This window comes from Babjeviella inositovora (genome assembly GCF_001661335.1).
Source record: "Babjeviella inositovora NRRL Y-12698 unplaced genomic scaffold BABINscaffold_2, whole genome shotgun sequence".
Lineage (NCBI taxonomy): Eukaryota > Fungi > Ascomycota > Pichiomycetes > Serinales > Babjeviella > Babjeviella inositovora.
Genome location: NW_017566839.1, coordinates 613,128 through 638,759, shown reverse-complemented (window position 1 = coordinate 638,759; position 25,632 = coordinate 613,128). Strand labels below are relative to the sequence as shown.

Sequence of the window (25,632 nt, the reverse complement as noted above, 5' to 3'; positions counted from 1 at the left end):
TTATTAAGTCAGTTTCCGAGTCCAACCCAGTTTGATATAATAAAGAGTAGACTTATTATGTTAGTTATATTTGTTACTAGTGTCTTATAGAGTAGCAACTATGAGGGCGTACCGTATTGCAAAATTGCCGATCTAGGGTGTTGAGGGCAAGCGCCGGTTGGGACTAATTTAGTCAATACTGAGCCAATCGGGTGTTTACTAAAAACTGGGGTCATAAGCCTGATTATAACCCCAGTTTTTACATTTTTTTTACAAGCTTTCTTGACGGAGTCTGCTTTTACTGTTTAATTGGAGCTACCCACTTGGGGGTGTTAGACGGAGCTACACGAAGCTTGTAAGATTTTTTGATCTGCGGTTTTAAAATCTGGGGTTGACGCGGAATTTCTTTGAGAAACATTATAGTATCTACCGGTATCTGGCCGAGGAGGATTGGAAGCAAGAGTATATCACGATCCTCATCGTGCCTTAAGAGCTATACTTTAGCTCTGACCACCGAAGAATGATCGCTTTGAGTGATACGCTCGTTCTCTACTGGCCGGATTTATGTGGCGTGTTAATTGTGCAACCAGGAATAACCAGGACATACTGCCACATGAGCTGTACATGTATTTTGTACTCCAACCCCAAGGCATATACGTAGAGCAAAAGTGCTAAGCCCCGCTTGTAACGGCCATATGTTTAACCGATTAATTCCGCGGTAGCAGTTCAGATCAGGCACTGCCATACTCAAGTTGGTTCTAACTTTACAAGCAACACAGTAACCCTTCACCTGAATTATAATATTGAAAGTGGATACGATCGCAACAAGTCCACAAACCATCGTTACTACATCCAGCTATCCCGCAGCTTCCGCGTCATCAGGGACCCGGCCCTGCTCCCCCTATTACGACCGCCCAAGGGAGAGATGGCTGCATGCCTGGCCGTCTCCATAATTCTCCTGCATTGACGCACATGAAATTTTTTATGCGAAGCCATAATACAAGACTGAAGAGGTATCTACCAGTCCTTATTGGTGAGACACTCGTACCCTTATTCCAGAATGTTGTTGTACAAGGAAGCTGCACAGTTTATCGCACCAGGCCCAAAGGTCGGATCCCTCCAGACTCGCATATTTGACGCGGCGAAGGAACGAAAGATCAAGTCCAACCCAAAACATATCTATGCGCTTGTCATCTCTACGTTAAAGCTCAAGCCATTCATCTTGGAAATAATCAAAAAGTCACAGGTTTTGAAGGTCCAAACCAAGCCAAAAATTCCGGAGCTTGTTGCCGTTTTATGCGTGCACGACTTGCTTTTTTCCAAGACCGGCCGTATCCAGTCGGGCAAGCACCCGATCAAGGAAGCGTTACTTAAGCACAAGACCCGTTTGCAGGCTGAATTAACCAAATTAAAGTTGAAACACAAGGTTACTGACTTGCTCGATTTGGTCGAGGAAGATGACACCCCCGTTCGTTGGTTCCGTACCAATCTCATCAAGACCACCACCGAGAGAATTCTCAAGGAGTTGGCCCATCTCACCCAAGTAGATACCCTCGAGGAATTGGATGAGCCGGGAAAGATCTACCATGATGAATACATCCCAGACTTATTCGGGATCCATCCGAAGGAAAAGCTCACCGCTATGCAGATTTACATCGACGGGAGAGTCATCATCCAGTCTCGTCCCTCGTGTTTTCCGGCCCATATGCTCAACCCCATCCCTGGTGAGGGTATGATCATCGATGCTACCGCAGCTCCTGGTAACAAGACCACCCATCTCGCGTCCTACATGCGCAACCACCCAGACTCCATCGTGGCGTTCGAAAGAGACCCTAAGCGTGCCTTGATTTTGCGCAAGATGGTGAACAAGGCCGGTGGCTTAAAGTCGATCCAGGTGGTGCACGAAGATTTCACCAAGATCGACCCCAAGGATTTTCCAGATACGGTAGGTATTATCGTCGATCCGTCCTGCTCCGGTTCCGGTATCTTCGGCAGAGCCTTTGAGGAAGACGACAAGGATAAGCAGGAGAGTCACGATCCTGAGAGATTGAGAAAGCTCGCAAGTTTCCAGTGCAAGATAGTGAAGCACGCGTTGATGTTCCCGAAGGTGAAGAAAGTCATTTACTCCACGTGTTCCATTCACGCTGAGGAAAACGAACAGGTTGTCGTGGACTTGCTCGCCGATGAGGATATCAGCAGTGCCGGGTGGAGAGTGGCGTCCAGAGAGAACGTTATCCCAACCTGGCACAGAAGAGGCTGGCCGCAGGAGTTCACCAGCTTAGGACCGGAGGAGGGGCTCAGGACCGCCGAAGGGTGTGTCAGAGCCATGCCCAAGATTGACGGTGGAATTGGCTTTTTTGCCGTCTGCTTTGAAAAGGTTGATATCGAAAACTAATCCTAGTGGGTTCAGTGTAATATGGGTATATTATGTAAATAAAATAGGTACAGAGCTAGCGTGGGATTAGAAACAGTTGAAGTGCATACGAGTAAGGGTGCTGCATCCGTTTCGGTTCGTAGGGCCAACTAGCTGTACTCTCTATGGTGAGGTAAATGACCTTCTGAGTGACTTTTTTGCGTCCCTAAAATCAACTCATCACTAATTACACCGAAAAAAAGAGATTTGCAATTATAGTTCACCGGTAGAAAGGTTTCAGTTGGTCAAGGCCAGTATGAAATAATTACCAAAATGTAAACATTGCTAGCAAAATCGGGTCTCACCTGGACGCCACAGTCCAGCTCTAACATCCAGTTGATCGAGTGAAAATTCCTCTACGTAAAGGCATTAAGCGTTTTAAACGAATTAACATAGAGGTACAAGCATTGCATATACCGCGAGGGAAACGAAAATCCGAAACACACGCTACGCCAGCTTCCACGATCACCGCGTGCGGACTCAAAAATCCAAGGAGAAAACACTCAGCAAGAAGCCACTACCTACATGCGTTTCTAAAATTTACCCCTAATTAAATAACATATAATATACAACCACTCAGCTTAATCAGAGTCCGAGGCTCCACCGTCTTCCTTCTTCGCGAGTCTCTTCTTGTACTTGTCAAAGACATAGATTCTGGCCTCTCTCTCGCTAGCAGGCTTGGTAGTGTCTCTGACACCATTGGTTCTCTTGTGGTGGTAGCCAGGGAACATCTCCCATTCCAACTTTCCGCTGCGTTCGACCTTCAAGAACTCAGACTTGGCCAAGGACTTGATTTGCCACGAGAGGTACGGCTCACCCTCGAAAAGGGTCAACACGATTCTCGCCTCCTGGTCAGAGGTTTGGCCAAATGTGCGGTACCCACCGAAATCGTTGAAAACGTTATCGTTGGTCAAGTTCAACAAGTCTTTAGAGGCCCGGAAGTACTCCAAGATAAGGTTCTGGTGGTCTCTGATGTTTCTGTCCATGTCCTTCATTCCTCTACCGGTGTGAGGGAAGTTGAACATAATGACGTCAATCTTACCAGAGGTTGGGAACAACCAGTTGGCTCTTGTACCCTTGTTCTTCTTACTGACACTCAAACCCAAGGTCTTAATCAAGCTGGTAGCATCAACATCGTGCTGAACACCAGCAATATCCGCAGTCTCCAAGACCTTAATACATTCCGGAGCGGTAGCTGGGTACTTTTCAAGAACCTCCTCAAGCGAATCGAAGGAGGTGGCCACCAAGTTTTCTGGTTTGATGAGTCCACCCTTGATCAAGGAGGCGGCAAAGCTGAAATCACCCTCACCAACAAGCAAAACACGTTCTTCAGGGGTGAATGGAAGAAGCCCACGCTGGTTGGCTTGCGGCTGTATCTTCTGGTTCTTGTTAGCGGCCTTCTTTGCCTTGGTAACAGGATCGTCCTTTTTCTTTGTCACGGTCCTGTTCATCTTCTGTTCAAGGAGATGGCGGGCCAAGTTGGCTTGAAGACCCTTACTGTTGGACTGTCTCTTTCTGGCGAGGTTTTTTCTAGCCATTGTGCGGGTTTATATGTGAACCAAAGGATATAAAGTATAGGAGCTTATGTCCGATTATATGCATCCCATTGCACATATTTTTTTTTTTCACATCCTGCATGGTGCAAACTTTCAGACACCGAGCATTTGGTTTAAGGTCAGGAGGGTGAATGGGGCAAAAGCGATGAATCATATATGGTAGGTATATTTTTATTAAAATGTATATTCAAGCGCACTATAGGCGGTAACAAATGCATATACTCTTAATCTGACTCTACCCGAGAAAGTTAAATCCGATACGACTATCGGTACACCCAACGGCCCCACTCCATTCAGAACCCATTGGAATAGGGGTATAACACTCGGGTAGGTTCAAAAAGTTACAAAGGCTAAAATTTAAATTATCTATCACACGTACATATTACAAGATGGCATGAAATTGAGAAATGACCACCGTTTAAAGCCCGCAAATCGGCACTTAAAGACCCGTGACTCTCTTCATGTACCTCCACGAGAGATACGAGAATATCACCATGCCACAAACAATAAGATTAAAGCACCAGACACCCTCGTAAAACTGCCCAGGAACCTCCACGTTCATTCCCCACAAACCAGTGACGATATTCAACGGAACCACCACTGTCGCTGCAATACTGATCCGCCCCAAGGTATCGTTCATGTTGTTACTCACCTTGGCCTCGTTGATGTTACATTGGGCTAAGAAGTTTGAGTGCGCACGCGACAACAAATTTTCGTAATGGTTTAGCGACTGCACCATGGTGACAATATGATCCTGGATATCCCCAAGATACATTCCAATATCGGATCTTGGACCCGAGTCCCAGTGCTCATTAAGTCTCTTAGCAATCCCCTTCACAACATCGGCCTTAGACCCAAGTAAACGCAACACCGACGAGACTCTGTTACGACACACCCCGATCCGTCTTAACATCATCGATTGCTCCTCCCATTTCGCGGAGCGGGACCAGGACGATGAGTTAGAAGACGAAGAGGTGCCGGAAACCTTGGAGTAATGAGACCGGATTGACTTTTTGTCCGCCACAGACCCTCTGCGACGAAGTTCAGGCTTTTCGTCATCGTCGTCAGACGACGAGTCATCGTCGCTGTTATCAGCCATATCATGCATCTTTAAGATGTAGTCCTCAATGTAGTTCACTTCATCCTCGATGTTCTCCACCATGGGGGCGAACTGATCGACAATGTCATCACACATCGAGAAACTGATCCAATCTGACGACGGCTGCATGTAATCCTTGAGCAACCGAATACGTTTTCTCACGTTGGCCGTGTGCGGGGTGGCAGAGTAATGGAACGTCAAAATTGCGTCTCTGAAAACCACCATATACACGTTCATCGGCACAAGTTCGTCTCTCTTCTTCAATCTGTGGTTTGTGCTATCTTGTGAAACCAATGCAGGGTCCGAATACACAGAGGTCTTTCTCTGGAGCCCAAATATTCGGCGAAACTTGATGGCAATCCCCGAAGCTTCACTGGACTGGATAGACTCAAGTCTCTGTTTTCTCTTCAACTCCTTGGCACGCGTCTTACGCTTCTCGTGGAAGATGTCCCACGACCGGAAACAGATAAAGTAGTAGTCCTTGAACAACTCCACCTTTTCACGCAGTTCTCCCAATATAATATCCTCGTTAGTTAACGGATGGATCCCGAACGCCTTGGATATGGCTTTCATCTCGTCGTCCGTAGGATCCATGACATCCAACCAGAACGGAATAGGGTCCTTAAGGTAGTCCTCGATCACCGAGGGGGCTGGTGACTCCAACGGGGTGTTTCGCGGTATCGCATGGGGCAAATGGTTGCCCTCGGGAGGCGGAGAGCTACTAATTTTGAGTTCCCTGGGTGAATCCATTTGTTCACCCCTGAACGGAGTGCTATCTCTTTTAGCCGAGGCATCTCGCTTTGTTAAGGGAGTGCTCGTGCTGTCTCGTTTGACGGGTGTCGGTTTTTGGGTGTAGACCTTGTAGTGGAAAAGCTCTGCAAACTGTTCGCGCAACGGCTGTCTACCGGAGGTGATGGTTCCCAGAGATAAACCGGAGAGAGTGGCCAGGTGGACGGTTGCTTCAAGGTCTTCGCGGAAGTACGTAAACCGAAACTCGTCCTTTTCGTAATTCGAAGGACCCGTTAAAAGAGGCGGACGTACCGGTTTAGGTGCCTTTCCGCTCACCTTCTTGGCGGCAGCCCACGGAACGGCCCTTACTGGTCTGAGGCGCCCCAGGCCAGTTTCGATCTCGTTCACCCGTTTCGGGTTGAGCAACGGAGTATCAACGTTACTCACAAGCGGGTAGTTGAAATTCACCCGCTCTTCATTGTCGGGGTACTCATCACCCAGCTCCAGACCCGAGTCGTTTGGCAGCACCAGCCGTATGTTCCCGCGTTCGTTGAGGATCTTCTCTTTGAGCTCTTCCATTTCTTCCAAGCAAAAATCTTCCAACACCGACAAGTCTGGCCACTCTTTGCGCGCAGCAATGTCGCTGCCGTTGTAATCCTCAAGGGGAGCAAACACATCGTCGATAGAGGAGTCCTGGGACATTCTCCTGGATGAAGGCTGGGAGGTAAACTCATCCTCGACCGAGTCAGGAGAAAAATCGTCCAACGGATCAAACTCTTCGTCCTGGTACGGCCGGTTGAAATAGTTGTAGTCTGAGACCCCAAAGTTGAGGGCTGGGTCAGCCATGCTCTGGTGTCTGGTCAATTGTGGCTGAGTGCCGTAATTCCGGAGGTTCAGTGCCGTAAGGGGAAGAGTTTCTGGCGCCATGTAGGTAGAGGCCATTTGACTTCTGATACCTGGGGTGTAGCCTTGGGGCACGGGGGCCTCGGCTTGGAACGCCATACTCTGGCTTCGAACACGTCTTTTACCCGAGACAGACTTGGTTCGTTGCTGAAGAGGGGAAACATAAGGTGGAGAGTACTCTCCCTGCTGGAACTTCAAGCCACTCGGACGTCTGGCCTTGCGTTGCGACCCGTTCTGGAACTGCCGATGGTCAAAATACGTTGGATTATTGCTTCCGGTGGTGGCAATGCTGTTATGCGACAAGGTTTTCTGGAGCGGAAGGTAGCCGGAAGGCATGTTAGGGCTTGTTGGGCTGCCTGGAGGTCGAGCAGGATTCCGTGGAGGGTTATGAGAGTGAGAAATTGTCGTACCAGCTGGGATTTTTGGTCCCACAGGAGGGATAGTGGTGGGTCCTGCGGATCTGTGAACGGATTTAGGCTCAGAGTTGCCTACACCATGGTCAAGGAGATCAACGCCCGAAGGGGTACCGGTCTTGTAGTGTACGTTGACGGAACCGCCGGACCCTCTATTAAGACGAATGCTTTGGGTGGGGGAGGCGTTGTCGTAACCAAACCCCTCTGGAATCTTAGAGAGAGCATCCAGAGAGGCGAGGCCAGTGCCGGTGGTACGAGCGTCAGGGGCAGCTTGTAGAGTTACAGTAACAGTTTCAGGATTAGTGGAATTAACGGAAATGGCAGGGATGTGGAGATTTTCGGGGGTTAGTTGGAGCGCTGGAACACTAGAAGAAACCACTTCTGGCACAGAGGAAACTTTTGGAATGATATTAGACCTTCCAGTGTCTCCCTCATTAGCAGCGTCTTTCGGGGACAGCATGTTGACAGCTTTGCGCGATATTAAAGGGTAAGTAGCAGCAAACTATCCCACTGTGAATTGAGCTGTGAAGTATTTTCGGGTGATTTTCAAGTGTCGCGTGAGCCCAGAGGAATAGCGCTGGATCAAGCAAAGCACATTAAAAAGCAATCTTGTGCCGAGGCGCCTGTAGCGCTTTGCAGTTGTGAGCCTTTTATTCTCGCGGCGCGCGTGTCTTGTATACAGTCCCAGCTGGCAGCACGTGCCGCCCAGTCGGGGATCTGCAACTAGACCAGGTGCCCTGTGTGAAAGCTGAGGGGGCTGTTGGGTCGGCATTATACAGTTTATACTAATTCGCAAGAAGGGGGAGATGTGGGGATTGACTCTGATTGAGGAATAGTCCCTAATCCTCCCGTGTTCAAAGCATGAACGTGGTGCACCACGGATAGCGACTGGCGCTGATCCGCAAATCTTTGAAGTTTAGAAGGGGGAATAATGTGATATACTATTTGTTGCTCCAGGGATAGGAAGTGTTGCTATGATTACTTTAAGGACTATACAGAGAGGCCAAAGGTTGGGTGTCGTCATTAAAAAAGAAAACCTACAGAAATCAGGTATTCAGGTAATGTGCAAGTGGCTTTGCGTGGCAATGTATACTATACAACGTTGTAGTTGGTCATTAAATTTACAAAAGGATCCAAAATATATGCATACTAAGGGCTTCGTAGATATTTATTCTGAGCTTTTTATAGGTAACGCGTAGATAAGCACCACGATGCTGGCCATGGTAAAACTGTGCCCCATGTTATTACAGATGACGTAGTGCCACAGAGTATTCGATTCACACCCAGGATCCAACCTACTAAACCCACAACAGTCATGCTACATCAGCGCTCCGCGTAGTCCTGGGACATTGGAAGGGTATCGGATTCCTCTATTTTGGTTGCCACAGGTTCCTCCTCTTTTGATTCTTCCTTTGATTCCTCTTTGGCCTTCTTAATAGCTGAATCCTTCTCAGCAAAAGCCGACAACGCTTGGTCAATTTTCTGAGCATTCTTGAGTAACAACTCCCAGGATTCCTGTGATAAGGAAATACCCTACGTCGTATTAGTAGACATATCTATCGTATAAAGTAAGCACTGAACATACCTTTTTACCGGGAAGAATCTCACCATCCTTCTCGTAGAATTCTCTTATATCAACCAAGCTGATCCCATTGTACTGGTGAACGGTGATTTGCTTCTTCTTGCCAATGTCAATTGTGAGGTCTAACGCTGATCCCGCAGTCAGGGATGCACGCGCAGCTGGCGACGCTCTTTTCGAAAATACCTTTTTAACACCACCTCTACCTCTAATAGCCATTGTGTTGGGTAGTTGTAGTGTAAATGAGAAGGTTTTTGCTAAACATGGAGGTGGAAACCTGACATTGTTTATATCCTGCACGCCTCCCAGACACGTCCCCAATGAGCAGACGCGTGCACCACACAAGGAAGCGGTATTAGAACGGAGCGACATTTTTGTAAGCATGCCGTTCAGCTATAAGCATGGATTTGGGGCTTACCATCTTTGGATTCAGATGAGTGGCCGGCTCCTTCGCACAGACTTGCACAATGTATATGCTCCTGTGGGAAGCTTCATGAGGTGATGAGCAATTGTGAACGACCGAGGGCATACTGACAGAGACGCACATTCCCCGGGACTATTTAAAACGTAATATGCATCCCAAACCGTATTTATCAGTAAATAGATAGTATAATGGCACGGGAGAGCGAAAGCGGACTCAGCCAACCCATGTCAGCAGAAGACAAAAGGCCCCTTTAGAAAAATCGATATACTACAGAAATTCTAGACAATGTACCGAAAACACAAAAACCTAATATAAAATACCAGACAGGCCAAATCACCGGGAAAAGCCTCCCCCCCTTCACCGAGACAAGCAGCCCTTTTGGTAACCACTTCGTGCCAAACGAGCTAGCTCCATCAATGCTTATGCCTCTTCAGGAATGGCCAACTCGAGCTCGCGCTTTTTCTTCACATCGTCAACCGTCCCCACGACCGTCTCGTTCTGTCTTAACTCCTTGATCTTTTCGGCTCTGGACATGGTTCTGGTACCGGTTCTGATCTCGATCTCGCGGCGGCGTTGCACCTCGGCGTCCTCCAACTTGGCCTTCTGCTTACCGAGCTCGATGTTTTCCAACTCCTCGCGGTGCAGCTTCTTCAAGTCCTCCAACTTCGCGTTGAAGTCTAATAAGCTTGGGAAGTCTTGAGTCTTTCGGTTGGACGTCTCGATGTAATTGCCAAAGTCCTGTGGAAGCTTTCGTGCCAACGCGAGCTCGATAATATACGGGTGCTTGCGCTCCTCCGCCGTGAAGCGCGCTTTTACCTGGCGACGCGTGCGGTACGGGAACAACTGCGCGATCACGGTAAAGTCCGTACCCCACGCAGACAACGCGTTGTAAAACTGCTTCATCTCGTCGTCGGTCCACTTATCGGTGTAGCGGGCCTTACCGTAGGTGCGGGAGTTAACGGGGTTCTCGAACCGGTTCTGCTCCTCCTTCTCGCGCAAGTTGTTGGTGTTGTCACGCTGGTGACGATCCACTACAAGCGAGTCTTCATCAATGTTCAACTCACCGTTCTGCAACGTCAACTGGATCACGCTGTGGCCCCTGGCCTCTTCTTGGTCCACGTTCATCAACTCCTTCTGTACCGCAATGCGCGCCTCTCGGTTCTTATCTTCCTCATCCTTGATGAACTTGTCGAGCGAGATGCGATCACGGCGCGCCTGCGCGCGCTGCTCGCGCTCCTTCAACTTCTGACTTTGAATGCGCCTGCGGGCCTCCTTCGTGAGGTCAAAATTGGACGAAACAGCACCGATCGGGATAGAGGGCTTGCACAAATCACTCATTGAGATGGAATCCTCGTCCACGGTGTATTCCTCGAGGAGTTTGGGATCCTCCTCGGAAATTCCGTTTGGAATCTGTGACATATCTCTGATGACTTTGGAAAAAACATCCACGCCAGAAAGCACCGGGCCCAGCTTGAGCTGCGAGAGCTTGGCCTGGTTTATCTTGGCCATCTTGTTGGTGGTTGGGTTGATAATGAAGATGCTCTCACCATCCGCGATTTCCACGCCGCTGAGCGCATGGGGCGCAGAGCCGGACTCCGCGGGGCTCTTGCTTTTTCTTCTCTTTGTCGCATCAATCTGGGGTTGCTCTTCCGTTTCTACCTTTTCATCTCTTGGCTCAGGCTTTCTCGTAGCGTTTGATCTCTTGAGCATCGCCATCTTGTCGCCACCACTTAAGAGGTTGCGTGGTCTCTTGGTCCGCTTACTGGGGGCCAATAATGGCACACTGATCAGAACCGGTACCACGGGCTCCACAGACTCCTTCAACGCGCTTGCTCCTGAGACGCTGCCTTGGCGCGACTTGAAGGAAATTGGAGTGGACACCTTGATGGAGGACATTCTTCTCCGTCTGAAGTCTGCCACCGGCGGTTTCTTGAGCTGTTCAATTTCCCCATCGTTGTCTTCGTTATCAAAGCCGGGGATAGCGGTCTGAGATTGCGAGTATTTTTCGGTAAAGACAACGCTGGTGGTCTGAACCTCAGTAGATTTGAAGATATCGGTTTTCAATAGTGGAGATGCAGGAGGTTCGGCACCAGAAATTTGGCTCGGCGGTTCAGAAACCGGATCCTCTTTTCGCGGAGTTCGTCTCTGGCTGACCTTGGGGGTAAAACGAGTACCCTTTTCTAGAACGTGTTAGCCCCTGCGAGCCAGAGCTCCGAGATGTCAGTGACAACGTGGAATGTGGTATACGTACTAACAATACTACTCATAGGGGATAGACAGGATGGGAAGTTGTATATAATATGTAACTCCGAGAAAATATGGATTGTCACGTAGGGAGGTGGTGGCTGAAAGTGGTTCTAGAGATGAATAGTGAAGGTTCCGAAATAAATTATGCGTGTTGACGCCGAAATCAGTTGAAGTTTCAGGCGCGGAGGCACATGCTTAGGTAAGCGGCACGTGTCCTGGACGGATTTGATGTAGAAGGTTTTGGTGAGTATTAAAGCCTTTGTATTTGCTGAGACCTAAGCTATTTCCTCCCATAGTGGTCTGTGAAAGGGATTAGAGGAGATACCAGAACGAATGATTGGTTTAAAAATAAAGCTATCAGAGTTTCCCATGTCCACCTCATGAACGAGCCAATAGTACTAAGTGCAAGTTACGAAATAGCTAGTCAACTGCGAGTTGGTTATAACTGACAGTAGAGCCATTGACATACATCCAGACTCGAACGTTGTTGAAACGACAGCCGACAAAGTATCCCGTTTCATAAAAACCGACGCAAACGTATAATAGTCCTAATAAGCGCAGTTCGTCCTGTCCATTAAGTACTGCGATCAGCCCTTCCCATGGGGAGCACGTACATGCAGGCCATGCCTCTTCTGTCACCCAACTAAGCTGCTGTCTCCTATAGTAATTTAGTCCAACTCAGAGCTTGGTAACACGCCAAACATTTACTCAAGTTTAAAATACTTAGGCTGATGCCTACAAAATTTCTTCCCATGCCAAATGAATACCCTACATTCCCTATACCTTTTTTCCCTTCGCTCTGTCAGCGATATGTATGTTTAGCTTGCAAGTCCTGCACTCCAAATACATACAGGAGGCTCATCCCTAAAATTTTTCAGCCTTTGCATACATTAGACCAGGCACTTCAGGTATTATTTACCCCCAATTTGCCGTATATTCCAGTCATCACCATGAGATCTATCCAAAAACACAATTGGAATGGTGGCAACGACTGGGCTGTGGGCTTGGCTCACGTCAAGGGACACGGCCTCGCGGCTGCCTTCAGTAACGGGCAGATCACCTTGTACCCAATGGATCCTTCCACCTCTGCCAATGCCCTACAGTCATTCAAAGCGCATTCCAGCTCTGTCAACTGCATGAGAACAGTGGATGAGCACGTTCTCGCGTCTTGTGCTATGGATGCTGTGAAGCTCTGGGACATGAGAGTCGCTAATGGGAAACCTGTTGCCTCCTATACCAATGCCAAGCGTAGCCCCTTTTTATCTCTCGACTCGGGCCACGGCATGCTTGCTGCCGGTACCGAATTGATGGGCGTAGATGCCGAACTTCACATCTGGGACTTGCGTTCCCTGAATCCTGTCAGATCCTTCGTCGATTCGCACCACGACGACATCACCGACATCCGCTTCCACCCAACCCACAAGGACAGTTTGTTGAGCGGGTCCACCGATGGCTACACCAACGTTTACGACTTGACTATGGAAGATGAAGAGGAAGCCTTGTACCAGGTTATCAACTACGCATCCGTGCATTCCGCCAACTTCCTTTCCGACAAGAGAATCTACACATTGTCGCACATGGAAACCGTCGCCATCCACGAGTTAAACGACAAATCTGACGAGGCCACTGAGCCTCAGCCAAACGACTTGGGCGATATCAGAACCGCATGGGACTGTGAGTACGTTGTGGACATGTACCCAGGATACGTCGCTGTTGGTTCTAACTCCGTCGAAAAGTTGACATTGTATCCATTTGACGAGAGAACTGAGAGCGTTGACACCTCCAAGCCTCTCTGGTTGACTGGTGCTCACGGCGAAGAGGTTGTGAGGTCGGTATACGCCCTTCCAGGTACCGACATCGTGTACTCGGCCGGTGAAGATGGAAATGTCAAGGTATGGCAGACACCACATGCTATTGGGGCCAAGGAGAGCTATTTTACCCCAAGATCGGACGATATGGATGTTGATATGGGCGGAATCGGTGAGGCAAGTGACTTCAACGAAAAAGAGAGGAAGAAGGAGAAGAAGGAGAAGAAGGAGAAGAAGGAGAGGAAGGAGAAGGAGAAGAAGGAAAAGAAGGAAAAGAGGGAGAAGGAGGACAAGAAGGAAAAGAAGGATAAGAAGGAAAAGAAGGAAAAGAAGGAAAAGAAGGAAAAGAAGGATAAGAAGAAGGATGTCAGATTTAAACCCTACTAGATTCTTGATTAGCTCATTGTATACTATTTATATTTCTCCATTCTCTAAACTATGCTACTAAAATCCCGTAATGTATACGTAATGGTATTAACCAATTTCTGGAAAATTGTATTGTAGTTATAAGATGACTTTTAATCTCCTTCCACTAATACTACACGTCGGAAAAAGTTTAATGGTACCACAAGAGATTCCAAGACACTGAAAATATTTAAATAAAGTATACCCTAGTCCTTTATGTAACTTTTCTTTGTAAGCCCTGTCGAGAATAGATATCCCTTCGTACTCCGAGACAATCTCGTACTTGCCGCACGTGACCGCCCCCTATGGGGTTTCCCGATAAGACGTGCGTCTAACTTTTAAGAGGCAATTTTGGCAGCAAGTTTAGCCGCCAATCACCTCAATAAGGCCACACTTTTAAGCGCCATTTCCAGGGAAACTCCTCATCAAGTCACCCTACCAGACTATTTTTCCTCCTTAGTTGCCCGTAATAACACCCCTTCTCGTCATAGAAGCCAGACCCTAGCCGTATTCAGACTACTCGCTATTCTCACCCACTCGATCTACAGTTTGACTTAGCTGGCTTAAACAGATACAGAAATTTACCCGGAGTTTAAGTTGATTCGGTTTTGATAAACGGTTCCAACGTATTCGCAGGTTCAAATCAACACTCCTTAGTGCTTGTTACGCCCTTTCGGCTTTACCGTTCACAGTTGCATCCGTTACGACCCCTTCTGCTTGTCGAATCGATTTACTAACTTTGGTGTTTGGAATTCGCTCCAGATTTATAACAAGCACACAGATCACCTCTTTTCACCCCTCTCGTAATGTCTGTCGACTTCCACATCCTGCTCCAGCAGTCCAACTTCAAAATCCCACACGAGCTCGCCAAGAAAAATCTCAAGTCGATACAGAAGCTCATCGAAAAGCAAAAGAAACAGGTTTTGGCAGACTTATCCAAAATCACTGGGGCCCAGGCAGCGGTTAAACTCTCTAAACAGCAGCGCCTGGAAGCACTCGCCAAAATCATTCGCGGCTTTGATGCGTTCCTGACCAAACTCCTGGCAAAAGCTACTATTGCAGCGGATTTCATGCATCGATTGCAGTGTCGGTCGGACAAAATAAAGGAGCTTCAGACATTAATATCGGCGAGCAGCGAAGACTCTGGGATCACAGCCCAGTCTATTCGCCTTGGCCAGTGGTACCGCGATCAAATAAATTTGCTCGTGGTGGACTACCTTCTCAAATCATCATCGGGCGGCGAAAACATTGGTCTTGAGTTGCTCGAGCAGCTTGCTGCGCTGGACCCGAACTTGAAAAACCTCATCGACTTTGATGTGTACGTGCAGTATAATAAGATTTACACATCCATTACACAGGACCACGATATTTCCTTGTTGAACAGTTGGTTCCAGGATAACAAGTTAACAATCAAGAAAATTGTCTACGTCAAAAGCGTGGCCTCGGACGAGGAGCAGAAAAGCAAAGAGACGGTGGAGTATGGTTCCTCGCTTGAGTTTGAGCTCAAATTTCAAGAGTTCTTGAACATTGTCACTGAGGGTAGTATCATCGATGCCATTGGGTTCTGTAAGACCTCGTTGGCAGCTTACATGGACCTTACGAACTACACGTATGACTACAACTACCACCAAAATATCAAACGGATCACCAACATTGGTGGTATCTTGCTTTACAAATCTATGCAAACAGAAGATGGCATGCCAAAGCAATCTGAGAATGATGATTCACAGGAGCCGGGTTTTGTCACCGCTTATCATACCCTCGTTTCCCAGAAGCGATGGCTGGATCTCGGAAAGTTGTTTACAGCGGATTTCTTTCAGATCTACGGCATCTCGTACAACTATCCCTTGTTCATCTACCTATCTGCCGGGTTGTGCTCTCTCAAGACTAAATCATGTGCCGGATGTGACGTCGAGTACATCACTTCTAAGCATGCTGAAGGGTTGAAGGCTTCCGCAGGGAGTGATACCGAGATGGATTTAGGTGCCACTGACATTGTTTCGCCTGATCTAAGCTCCAGAGGCTCATCTGCGGGGTCGTCAGTTCCCTCAGCACCACTCAAGGTTAACTTCTGTCCCGTGTGCTCTGCCGAGCTCTATGATTTGACGACGCATTTGCCCTTCGCACACCTTGTCACTAGTAGCATTATCAGCGGGAACCCGATCATGTTACCAAACGGTAATATTTATGACGAAGACAAGTTGTTTAACCTCCAGGAAAAGTTGCGGAGCAAGGAGTTGAGAGAGAAAGATAGCGAAGCGAGCGGAGAGGATGATAGTGAGGATGATGAGATGGTGTATGATCCGATCACAGGGGAGAAGTTTGAGATGGGCCAAATTGAAAAAGCCTATCCAACTTAGAGCCACCAAGGTACGAACGTAATGTCGAACTCGAATATGAATTATGCCAATTTAATTTTTAAAAAGTCTACGTATATGATATTTGCAAGGTCATTAGATAATAGACAAAGTAAGCTTCTCCAAATTGTACATTCGAATGGGGCAGTGCTGCGCTACCAACGTGGGCCTACAAGCCTATCTACCGAACGCGAAATCTATTGAAACACGGAAACAGATTATAATAATACAAACAAGAACCAAAAACCTAGAGAATACAAATGAGAAGAGAATAAATGGAAGGGGGACCCATTATGGTGCTCCTTGCCTTAGTGAAACCGACATTGTTAGAACTGCCCTCTAATTCTCCTGGCTAGCTGGATATCCTTCTGCATAATCGTCACCCTTTTGGCATGCAAAGCACACAAGTTCGTGTCCTCAAACAAATTCACCAAGAAAGCCTCCGAAGCCTCTTGCAACGCGAGCACGGCGACACTCTGCCACCGCAACCCGTACTCATTACCCAAGTACTCCGTCGCGATCTCCCTCACTAAACGCGCAAACGGTAGTTTTCTAATGAGCAAGTCGGTAGACTTCTGGTACTGACGAATCTCACGGAGCGCAAGGGTACCTGGCCTATAGCGACGCTTCTTCAGAGTTTCGGGAACGGGGTCTCCCGGGGCGTTCCGCTGAAGCCCGGATGATACCCCAGGGACTGTCTTCCGCGCAGATGTGCTGGATGCTGTGCGGCGATTGGTGGCGATCACTCGTTTTGGCGTTGAGCCCAGCGAAAGGCGGGCCATGTTAAAAAAATTTATTAGCGTGACCTGCAGTTATGTTGGACCTTGAAAAGCTAGTGTCGAAATAGCAACGCGATAGAAGGTTGGGTGATGGTACGTGTAAGTGCCAGATGCGGTGGGTGGGGTTTTTGTAAAGGTGACGCGTTTTAAGTAAAAACAAGTGGATAGCACGGAGATAAGGAACAATGCTTAGCCGATTGTGGGGTGAGAGTGGGATGACTACCGGTGGGAACAGAAAGAAGGGTTGTGGTTCAGGAATTACCATGGGCTACTGTGAAAATATCGCATGCAGCTCCCCATTTCTGGGACGCGACCACCAGCCATGCCAAATAATCGCCTAATGCGGAAGGTAATTAGCAGATGGGTAAACAATGGTTGGCGCACGTAGTTATATGAGGTTAACGCGCGTGCATGATTTACCACTGGTTTTTGTTATATTTTATTGGATTATTCAGAATTCAGATTGTACCGATATATATATCGGGGGGAGACTTCCAAAGATGTGAAAGAATAGTTATGTCCGATTTTTATGCCGTATCTCAACCAGCTACAACAGAAGAACTAGAAACATTAGCACATACATAACGTTCTCATGCATGGTCAAGCCTGGCATCCAACAGTTGAGGCGCTCCTATCAAATTCAAAAGTGGGGTTTACACGAACCAGAGAACCCATCATGCAATACCTTATACAATTCTACGTCATCCTTTACTCATTTTATATTTAGAGCTATGATTCTGGTAACTACAACTTGACATGCTCGCCAAACGCCTTGTCAAAGTCAGTCAACGTGAATCTGTATCTCACGTCGTTGTTGTGGGCACGTTCCAACGCCTCCTTAATCCCGGCAACGCTGATCGGCAAGGTCTCAACCCAGCCCTTCAAGTTCTTATCCGCGGCCAACTGCAACATTTCCTGCATCTCGTGTCTGCTACCCAAATGGGAGGCACCCATGAAACAGGCATTCCCCATGAACGTGCGTGGACTGACCTCGAAAGGTTTGTCAGGAATCCCTACGCTAACCCACTTGCCCCCAACGGTCAACAATTGTAAGTACTTGTTTAGATCGAAGTTTTCGGTGGAGTTGGCCGTACAGATGATCAAGTCCAAGCCGTATTTGTAGTCCTTGTTCCAATCTGCCGTGTCGGTAGTGATGTACTTGTCTGCACCTAACTTGAAGGCATCCTCCTTTTTCTTGTCGTTACGCGAGATCGCGTACACCTCGGCACCCATTGCCTTGGCAAACATAATGGCGAAGGAGCCCAACCCCCCAAGGCCCACGACGCCTACACGGGAACCCTTGCCACAGCCGTTACGCTTCAACGGTGAAAAGACCGTGATCCCTGCGCAGAGCATTGGAGCTGTAGTGTTGGTCTCAAGCGCCGCAGGAATCTTGAAGACGAAGTACTCGTGCACGCGCACATGCAGCGCATAACCACCCTGCGTCTCGCTACCGTCATCGTAACGTGCGTTGTACGTATGGCGAAGGCGGTCGCAGTACGTCTCGTTGCCGGACTTGCACAAGTCGCACTCCAAACATGCCCACGCCTGAGCGCCCACGCCTACTCTGTCGCCAAGTTTAAGCCCAGTGGTGGCCTCGCTTCCGATACGGACAACGCGCCCGATGATTTCGTGGCCAACAATGACTGGCATCACGTTGTTCGGCTTCTTCCAGTCGTCGCGCACAGTGTGGATGTCTGACCCACAGACACTGCAAGCGTCAATCTCGACGTCGATATCGCGGGGACCAAACGGCTTAGGGGTGTATTCGATGAGCTTGGTTTCGGACCACTTGGCGTTGTCGTGGACGGCAAAGCCCCTGAAAGTAGTAGGGGAGGACATTAGGAGGTTTAGGGAAGTTTCGGTATATATGAATGCTGGGGAAACTGCTAGTGGTATCGATGTTAATATCTCGTAGGGGATACTGATTAACGTTATAATTCAATACGGCTTGTGTAACAAAATATTGAGGGACCGGGGGTATTTATACGAAACCAGCGCTAATAGTGGGGAACAAATTGCAGTCATGCATTTGACCAACTGAGCTAGCTGAAATGGTGTGCTGAGATCAATGCTGATTGGGCTATCTGTCAAATAGAACTTTAATTTCATCTATGTACTCCACATTTAGGAGAGACGTGCCTCCACGTCTGCAAGCGACTGCCCGAGGTGTTGATGCAGGAAGGGCCAGCGTGGGGTGGGACGGCTCAGCGGCTTTCTGCTTTGGGAGCGGCTAGTAATGGCGTTACTACGGATGGGTACGGCGCAGGCTCTCGACATAGAGTCTGGCCCAAAGTGATATTAGCGGGCTGGAATCACCAGGAACTGTGAATGATTCAATGGTGCATACAATATTATGGAGCCGAAACTAGGTATAGATCTTGCATAGATCTGTTTTATCGTATCAAGACTGGGATATTCGTCCTAAGGGTTTTTTTTTCTGCTGTACTTTCTTGCCCGTTACGTGCAGCGACGGTATACCCTGCCGGGGCCTTTTATCGCTTGAGCAGTTTAACTAGCAAAGAGTTGAGCAATAGGAGTGTTAGTATTCGAATTTCCGACTGCTGTTTACCTGTCTGAATTTCTCAGGAATATTCCGAAGTTCGCGATCATCCTTCGGTATGTCTTCCCCCGAGATCATGACGCGCATGCCTAAGATCCACGTTTCGGCGAAATGATACTGACCGCTTCCTATGTTTTGGGCTTGCGTGTTTTAGGGGTCATCGCTCAGAGTCATATTACTTCCCATAACCAACAATTGACCTACGAATCTATCAATTTCCAGCATTTTTTTTTGGTAAATTCCTATGCAAACCTTTTGAGAGATCCCCCCCCCCCCCCCACTATGTACGTCAATTCTTGCATGCGTCCTACATTTTTTCCATAAAATTCCTACATAAATGGCATCTCAGTCAACTCAATTTCACTCGACATCAAACCTGTAACTCTCATATGACGTCGTCTGCTCCAGCTCCGGGTATTTACACCCCTGTTCCCACGGTTTTCCCTAAAGACAACGAAACCATCGACTACGCTGCTAACCTCGCACATGTGCAATTCCTCCACCAGAACGGTATCCACGGGTTCGTTGTTATGGGATCTATCGGTGAAAATACCCATTTGGAAGCTACCGAAAGGTACTCTGTGGTTAAGAATATCACCAGCAATATTTCTGGATTGCCAGTACTTGCCGGGGGTCACCCTTAACTCGGTCGCTGATACGCTTACAGAGATTTCTAACATGCAAAATGCGGGTGCCTTTAATATGGTAGTGCTTCCATCTAACTACTACAGCGTTGCTGCCACACACTAGAGCTTGTATAACTGGAATACCAAAGTTTCCGACGGGACTGTACTCCCAGTGTTAGTATATATTTACCCCGGAGTGTCTAATAATACCCATATCCTCCCAAAAACCGTGGTTAGAATTTCAAAACACAAAAACATTGTCGGGTGCAAGTTTTCCTACGACAATGTCGCACACTGCACTACAATTGCCAGCCAAATGGCCGGAGAAGATTTTCATGTCTACAACGGTTTGGGCCACGCGTTTCTCTCGACACTTGTTATGGAGTGCCATGGAACCATCGACGGGATCTCCGGTGTGTTCCCAAGAATCTATGTCAACCTATGGGACCACGTACACAAGGGGGAGTTAGAAGAGGACAAAATTGCAGAGGGTGGCGTCTAAGTGTGAGGAGAAGTTGTGCGAATTCGGAATAATCAGTATCAAACGGACATATTTCGAAGTGGTAAAAGTTGGCGTGCCATGGTGGGGGAGAGCACCTTTGAACCACGACCAACCGCAAGGAACCTAGGAAAAATTGTTTGCACACCTACAGGAGGTACAGGCGTTGAATAAGACTTTGTAAAACTAATCTATGCGGAATTTTAAACATCTGTCCAACTGAGTGCGGTGCTTACAAAAAGTTGATGCCGCTATATCTCATAGACTTGCCGTTCCCCTTGACAATGCAATTTAGATATTGATAGTGTAGTAGAACAGTATCCAAACGGGCAATAGCCGAACTAAAAACATTGGTGTCGCCTAGCTAGTTTTGAACATGCTCTGTAAACGTTCAATACTCCTCATCGGTACTCGGCCCTAACCACTAATTCTCGACATGCAACCCAACCGTATCCATCTGTTGGCTTTACGACAAAGAGGCGCCCCTTGAAATACTTTATAGTCCATTAATAATACATTCGGTTACGACAAACACACATCCCACACCAGAAGAGGGCCCTTGTCATCGTACGAGTCCTTCGTCACAAACGAGTCTTCGCCCAGTTCGCCAAAGATCTGCTTACAGTAGATCTGGCCCCCCAACACCGACAAACAGTTCTCAAACGAGCCCGGCACGCTCTTCCACTCGGGGAAGTATTCCGGTACCTTGACGGGCTTCAACGACCGCGGCACTTGTTGCAAATTGAATTGCTCACCAGAAGCAGAGAGCGCAGAGGTGGCCTGGAATGCGGCTAACGCGTTGCTTCCCGCCTTGTTTGGCGGTACCACTAACCAGTCGTCCCCTAATTGAACGAGCAAAGCCTCAGTGAACCCCTTGATCAAGGTGGTTGGCCCTACCACTATCAAGTTATCCCACAACTCCTGTCTCTTGGCCAAATCGTCTATCTTGCCAAGCTGTATGTACAAGTGATGCGAGATCGCCTCGAGCAACGGTTCGCACCCTCTGAAACGCTGCAGCCCCACAGAGATGTCTTCCCCGGAGATTGGGTCTGGGAAAGTGTTGATTTCCAACTCAGAGTTTGGCTTTTCCGTCTTTTCTTTCTTTTTCTTACCCTCAATGATTTCTTTGGTGTTGTTGGAGGTGACAATAGCCGCAACGTCGAGGATCCCCTCTTCCTCCTTGGTGAGTTCGTCCAAGCCGTAGAACGAACTGATCTTGTCCGCGTGCGATAACACCTCAAAGATGTCCGACTTTTTCAAAGCGTCGATCTGCAACGGAGAAAAGTCTGGAAGGTACCTGCGAATCTCCTGGTCAATGGACTGACCACCAAGCTTAACGGTTGTGGAGGCGAACCTAGCAGGGAGATAGTCAATGATTGGTGTGATTTCGGTGCGTTCGTATCCGATATCGATCACCGTGGCGGTGGCTAAGCCCTCTCTGCTGACACTAAAGAGGTTACCCAAACAGGTTGGAAGGATGTTGAAGCCCAGAAACTGCAAGTCTTCAAGCGCATACTGCGTAAGTTGTTCGATGTGGAGACGCGACCAGTGGAAGGAGGAGAGAAGGAGGAGCGGGATCAGGGACGTGAGTTTAAGCGGGAACTGTTTGTTGAGCGACTTAACAATCACCTTGATAAGGTACTTTAAGGCTTCAATATTGATAATCTCCCCTCCCACAATAGGATACACCTCTGGGAGAGAGCTATCAGTGCAGCTGAAGTTGTCCCCGGACTGGTATACTTTGGTGGGGAACACGTAGGCTGGCGGCGCTAACGAGTCTTCCAAGCCGAACGAGACGTAAGTGGACTGGGAACCCGGCTGGATGATGAGGTAGTTTTCCTCTTTGTAATGAACCATTGTGATGTGCAGGTACCCAATGGAATATAGAAGCGGTAGTTAATGTTATTGGCGGTTATAGCGTAGATGGATTAGCGTGCCCCAGTCAGATGAAATGTTTTGATACAAAGACGCGTTTGAGAGTGAGCTTTAGGAAAAGCAAAAAGCAAGGGCGGGTAACCCTTTACAAAATAAAGGGCTACCAGGGGGAGAACCCGCCAGAGGAATCATTGTATTTTACAAAGTGGGCGAGTTTTATTAGTTTCGGAATTAAATTTCTAGTTTTTCTAAAATAGCCCCGTTTGCTGAGGTAGCACGTTAAACAATCGTTCGGCAGAAGCTCACAGTCCGAACATGTCTCGGAGGAAAAGGATCGGACCCTCAAGTCTTTTTGTAAACACAATTGGACTGGGGAAAAAGAAGAAGCATTGAATCGTTTATACATGTACAGAAATGGCTACGTGAACTGACGTTTAGGTAGTGACCCCAGTGATTGATTAGAATGGAAGTTTACAGCGCATCGATCTATGATACTTATGTATTGAGCCGGCATCTATATAGCAAGCTACCTAATTTTGGTCTTTTGCAACCTTTGCGAAAGGATGAAAAAAAAGTACCGAAAGTAAGCCAGCGATAGGAGGGGAATGTGAGTCCGTTCTCCCGCGCTAGCAATACTGTCAGTGCATGACGTATAAAGTCTTGTGGCTTAAATGTTCGAGATGTTCTCATCCCAGTTCAACTTGAATCTCCCCTCCGGAACGACATAGTTCTCAATCGCCGAGATCACTTCCTCTGCGGTATTAGCTACCACGATGATTGATCCGCTCTTCTCAGAAATAAACCCGGACTTTATCGCATTCTTGATGAACACCATAAACAGGTCGTAAAACCCGTCCATATTGAACAATACGACCGGCTTCTGGTGGATACCCAACTGCGACCATGTGACAACCTCCATCAACTCCTCCAAGGTGCCGTACCCGCCCGGCAACGCTACAAACGCTTCCGCCTCCTCAGCCATGATCTGCTTGCGCAAGTGCATGTTACTCACAACGGTGGTATAGCCGTAATCGGAAATCTCTGGCACAGGGGTGGTTCCGTCGTGTTTGTCCACTGTTTCCTGGACCCTCGCGTTGAATTCATCGATTGAGGTGTCGGCTCGTTCGCGCGCAATTAGTGCCTGCGGAATGATCCCGTGGACGTAGCCGCCTTGACTGGTGGTACCGCGGGCCACGGTGCCCATAAGCCCGGTGGTGCCTCCACCATAAACAAGCCCCCAGTTTTTGGACGCAATAAGCTCTCCAAGCTTGGCAGCTTCGGTGGCAAACTTCGGGTTGTTGCCGAAAGCAGAGCCGCAGTAAACACACACAACCTTGGCTGGATTGTGTTTAGAGGCAGCATCGTTAATGTTGGAGGTAACAATGTTTCGATTGGTGATAACTGGCATATTAAGGTTTTTATTGTCGTAGATTGTATAGTGCTTTTGGGCCTTTTAGTGTCCTTGTCAGTTTTGGTCGCCTGTAGGATTCAGTGGTTGTCTGATGTATATGTGATTATATCAGGGCCTAAATACCTGAGATTGAGATGAGCTAGTGTGACGATTCACGTGTGTAGCTTTTGAAGGAATAGTCTATGGACTAGTGAAATCCTATCGTGTAATAACTTTGGGGATTGCGCTTATTTATATGCAAATACGTCAGGTGGGGTTTGCCGCCCAACACCGAGGTAATTAGTGACGCATACTTTGGCACCTACATGGCCCAAAATCTGAATGACGGAGATGATATCGGAATTTGCACGTGACTCATTGGGTAGTTGCGGCTGAAGCGTAGCTAATGGTAGGCGGCTAGGCTGTTTAGCATCCGGTTGATGACAAGCATTCTGCTTGTAGCGTGTTGGTTATGAATATTTCAGCTACGTTTCAAATCAACCTTGAAAGGTTTCAGTACAAGCTACTACGGTGGGAATGGCCCATCATGCGCAAAGCAATGACTGGGGATTGTTTTCTAAGTATATGGCACTGAAACCCAGTCTTGTAGATAAAAGAGCTGAGTGTAGGAGAGGATAAAGATAAGAGTTTTGGAATTGTTTCGATAATACTAATTGCCTGACAAAGAGGCCTGGTATATATATATTTCTTGTTCATTTTGGTAGTTCATCTACAGTTTTTATGTAATGACTCACCAGGCCGCGGCTAATCCAATTGTACGATTGGCAAAGGGCTTAAGTCTATATATTTGGCCAAATGACACCTCAAATAGAGCCTAAATAAAAATTAAAAACGATACCCGGTGGATCAGTAGGTATTTGGTGAGTTATGAGATACGATAGCGGGCAGTACTATTATTGAGCTATTTCTGCAAACTTAAGTTGGCACGGCCCCTATTTGTTGCTATCTGAGTTCTTAAGTATACCGGCAATTCACCATTTTGCCGAATTCATGGTACCAGTTTCTAATGGTATATTACTAGTGTTATGAGTAAATAGAGAAACCTCTAGAGACTCCGTATACACGTCTCCGTACCTCGTGATTGAATCTCTGCTCATCTAGAATTTTTCAGAATCTCACCGTGATTCACCCAGCTAGGGTTAACGGTTTTCGTTCTGAACTTAAAATTTCAAACTTTAACAATAGGGCAGTATGTTTAGACTCGATCGTAACTTCCAAGTATTCATGCTTATATTACCATTCTTTATTAATTATACATTATCCTATCAAAATTTTCAGCCAGGTAATGCCCTGGATTAGAAATTGAGGGGCTTAGAACAACAAAGCGGCACCAGCAGCGACGGCAGCACCCAAGATACCGGCAGAGACGGCGTTGGAGGAACCAGCGTTGGAAGTGGAGTGGGTAGTACCGTTGGTGGTGTTGGTAGAGTTAGCACCGGTGGTAGCGTTGTAGGCGGAGACGGTGGTGGCGGCAGCCAAAACGATAGCGACGGTAGAGAATTGCATTGCGGATAATAACTGAAGAGGAGGGTTGAAAAAAATGAGCGGTGGGGCGAAAATATTCTCTTATAACTTAGTGCAGACCGTCGATCAGAAAAAAAATTCTCGACGCGAGCTGCATCTCGGCCAGAACGAGCCGCGTCTGGACGGCTTGATCGGAGACGCGGCACGTGCGTATATTGAGTGGGGATCCAGGTAAGACAGGCTTACAGGTTCCTGGTTGGTGTGTCACTCCCGCAGTCACGATCAGCTCGATGGGCTATTACAGTATATCTCTCTTAATAGTCTATTAAAAGAGTAGGTTAACCGAGAGCTGTTACTTGTATGAGTTTAGATAACGTCAATGCGTTCTGCCTAAAACTGATTATGCGAATTGAACGCTTCAGGTATCGTTTTTTGAGGGCTGAGGTTTTCAAGAGTACCTCAAGCTAGGGTTGTGTCGATGTCGGAGTCGCGGCTGCATGATT

General features: G+C 47.7%; 14 protein-coding genes across 14 annotated transcripts; 4 read left to right on the top strand and 10 right to left on the bottom strand.

Moving 5' to 3' along the window:
- Window positions 1–1,039: 1,039 nt before the first annotated feature.
- BABINDRAFT_165209 (rRNA (cytosine-C5-)-methyltransferase) lies at window positions 1,040–2,374 on the top strand (the record flags this gene model as incomplete). Its single annotated transcript, XM_019130310.1, has 1 exon — window positions 1,040–2,374. One exon carries the CDS (start codon window positions 1,040–1,042, stop codon window positions 2,372–2,374), a length of 1,335 nt encoding a protein of 444 aa, XP_018987006.1.
- A 558-nt stretch (window positions 2,375–2,932) lies between these two features.
- On the bottom strand, window positions 2,933–3,942 carry BABINDRAFT_159935 (25S rRNA (uracil2634-N3)-methyltransferase). Its single transcript, XM_019127965.1, has one exon. The coding sequence runs from the start codon at window positions 3,928–3,930 to the stop codon at window positions 2,974–2,976; it is 957 nt and encodes a 318-aa protein (XP_018987005.1). The 5' UTR covers window positions 3,931–3,942; the 3' UTR covers window positions 2,933–2,973.
- A 356-nt stretch (window positions 3,943–4,298) lies between these two features.
- On the bottom strand, window positions 4,299–7,685 carry MNR2 (putative Mg(2+) transporter). Its single transcript, XM_019127964.1, has one exon. It carries the CDS (start codon window positions 7,550–7,552, stop codon window positions 4,388–4,390), a length of 3,165 nt encoding a protein of 1,054 aa, XP_018987004.1. The 5' UTR covers window positions 7,553–7,685; the 3' UTR covers window positions 4,299–4,387.
- Window positions 7,686–8,415: 730 nt separating this feature from the next.
- On the bottom strand, window positions 8,416–8,890 carry BABINDRAFT_6342 (chromatin-binding transcription coactivator; the record flags this gene model as incomplete). The annotated part of the gene is made up of 2 exons (XM_019132407.1): window positions 8,416–8,625; window positions 8,678–8,890. The coding sequence occupies 2 exons, from the start codon at window positions 8,888–8,890 to the stop codon at window positions 8,416–8,418; spliced, it is 423 nt and encodes a 140-aa protein (XP_018987003.1).
- Window positions 8,891–9,515: 625 nt separating this feature from the next.
- BABINDRAFT_165205 (transcription factor TFIIIB subunit) lies at window positions 9,516–11,362 on the bottom strand (the record flags this gene model as incomplete). Its single annotated transcript, XM_019130309.1, has 2 exons — window positions 9,516–11,275; window positions 11,347–11,362. 2 exons carry the CDS (start codon window positions 11,360–11,362, stop codon window positions 9,516–9,518), a joined length of 1,776 nt encoding a protein of 591 aa, XP_018987002.1.
- An 894-nt stretch (window positions 11,363–12,256) lies between these two features.
- On the top strand, window positions 12,257–13,552 carry BABINDRAFT_11783 (uncharacterized protein). Its single transcript, XM_019126901.1, has one exon. The coding sequence runs from the start codon at window positions 12,293–12,295 to the stop codon at window positions 13,535–13,537; it is 1,245 nt and encodes a 414-aa protein (XP_018987001.1). The 5' UTR covers window positions 12,257–12,292; the 3' UTR covers window positions 13,538–13,552.
- Window positions 13,553–13,924: 372 nt separating this feature from the next.
- Window positions 13,925–16,029, top strand: BABINDRAFT_159932 (glucose-induced degradation complex subunit). The gene has a single exon (XM_019127963.1). The coding sequence runs from the start codon at window positions 14,362–14,364 to the stop codon at window positions 15,913–15,915; it is 1,554 nt and encodes a 517-aa protein (XP_018987000.1). The 5' UTR covers window positions 13,925–14,361; the 3' UTR covers window positions 15,916–16,029.
- A 65-nt stretch (window positions 16,030–16,094) lies between these two features.
- BABINDRAFT_159931 (histone H3 family protein) lies at window positions 16,095–16,943 on the bottom strand. Its single transcript, XM_019127962.1, has one exon. It carries the CDS (start codon window positions 16,692–16,694, stop codon window positions 16,239–16,241), a length of 456 nt encoding a protein of 151 aa, XP_018986999.1. The 5' UTR covers window positions 16,695–16,943; the 3' UTR covers window positions 16,095–16,238.
- Window positions 16,944–17,367: 424 nt separating this feature from the next.
- BABINDRAFT_159930 (NAD(P)-dependent alcohol dehydrogenase) lies at window positions 17,368–18,730 on the bottom strand. The gene has a single exon (XM_019127961.1). The coding sequence runs from the start codon at window positions 18,531–18,533 to the stop codon at window positions 17,436–17,438; it is 1,098 nt and encodes a 365-aa protein (XP_018986998.1). The 5' UTR covers window positions 18,534–18,730; the 3' UTR covers window positions 17,368–17,435.
- Window positions 18,731–19,643: 913 nt separating this feature from the next.
- On the top strand, window positions 19,644–20,509 carry BABINDRAFT_170370 (dihydrodipicolinate synthase family protein; the record flags this gene model as incomplete). The annotated part of the gene is given in 3 exon segments (XM_019130733.1): window positions 19,644–19,874; window positions 20,005–20,331; window positions 20,351–20,509. The coding sequence occupies 3 exon segments, from the start codon at window positions 19,644–19,646 to the stop codon at window positions 20,507–20,509; spliced, it is 717 nt and encodes a 238-aa protein (XP_018986997.1).
- Window positions 20,510–20,641: 132 nt separating this feature from the next.
- ARP9 (Arp9p) lies at window positions 20,642–22,321 on the bottom strand. Its single transcript, XM_019126823.1, has one exon. It carries the CDS (start codon window positions 22,234–22,236, stop codon window positions 20,902–20,904), a length of 1,335 nt encoding a protein of 444 aa, XP_018986996.1. The 5' UTR covers window positions 22,237–22,321; the 3' UTR covers window positions 20,642–20,901.
- Window positions 22,322–22,728: 407 nt separating this feature from the next.
- BABINDRAFT_159928 (uncharacterized protein) lies at window positions 22,729–23,927 on the bottom strand. The gene has a single exon (XM_019127960.1). The coding sequence runs from the start codon at window positions 23,660–23,662 to the stop codon at window positions 22,922–22,924; it is 741 nt and encodes a 246-aa protein (XP_018986995.1). The 5' UTR covers window positions 23,663–23,927; the 3' UTR covers window positions 22,729–22,921.
- Window positions 23,928–24,109: 182 nt separating this feature from the next.
- Window positions 24,110–24,457, bottom strand: BABINDRAFT_109910 (uncharacterized protein). Its single transcript, XM_019126822.1, has one exon. The coding sequence runs from the start codon at window positions 24,359–24,361 to the stop codon at window positions 24,158–24,160; it is 204 nt and encodes a 67-aa protein (XP_018986994.1). The 5' UTR covers window positions 24,362–24,457; the 3' UTR covers window positions 24,110–24,157.
- Window positions 24,458–24,879: 422 nt separating this feature from the next.
- On the bottom strand, window positions 24,880–25,178 carry BABINDRAFT_159927 (uncharacterized protein). Its single transcript, XM_019127959.1, has one exon. The coding sequence runs from the start codon at window positions 25,169–25,171 to the stop codon at window positions 24,977–24,979; it is 195 nt and encodes a 64-aa protein (XP_018986993.1). The 5' UTR covers window positions 25,172–25,178; the 3' UTR covers window positions 24,880–24,976.
- Between the last annotated feature and the right edge of the window lie 454 nt (window positions 25,179–25,632).

Bases quoted from the DNA above. Each gene is read 5' to 3' on its own strand.
- BABINDRAFT_159935 (XM_019127965.1), bottom strand. From the start codon at position 3,930: ATGGCTAGAAAAAACCTCGCCAGAAAGAGACAGTCCAACAGTAAGGGT.
- MNR2 (XM_019127964.1), bottom strand. From the start codon at position 7,552: ATGCTGTCCCCGAAAGACGCTGCTAATGAGGGAGACACTGGAAGGTCT.
- BABINDRAFT_11783 (XM_019126901.1), top strand. From the start codon at position 12,293: ATGAGATCTATCCAAAAACACAATTGGAATGGTGGCAACGACTGGGCT.
- BABINDRAFT_159932 (XM_019127963.1), top strand. From the start codon at position 14,362: ATGTCTGTCGACTTCCACATCCTGCTCCAGCAGTCCAACTTCAAAATC.
- BABINDRAFT_159931 (XM_019127962.1), bottom strand. From the start codon at position 16,694: ATGGCCCGCCTTTCGCTGGGCTCAACGCCAAAACGAGTGATCGCCACC.
- BABINDRAFT_159930 (XM_019127961.1), bottom strand. From the start codon at position 18,533: ATGTCCTCCCCTACTACTTTCAGGGGCTTTGCCGTCCACGACAACGCC.
- ARP9 (XM_019126823.1), bottom strand. From the start codon at position 22,236: ATGGTTCATTACAAAGAGGAAAACTACCTCATCATCCAGCCGGGTTCC.
- BABINDRAFT_159928 (XM_019127960.1), bottom strand. From the start codon at position 23,662: ATGCCAGTTATCACCAATCGAAACATTGTTACCTCCAACATTAACGAT.
- BABINDRAFT_109910 (XM_019126822.1), bottom strand. From the start codon at position 24,361: ATGAACAAGAAATATATATATACCAGGCCTCTTTGTCAGGCAATTAGT.
- BABINDRAFT_159927 (XM_019127959.1), bottom strand. From the start codon at position 25,171: ATGCAATTCTCTACCGTCGCTATCGTTTTGGCTGCCGCCACCACCGTC.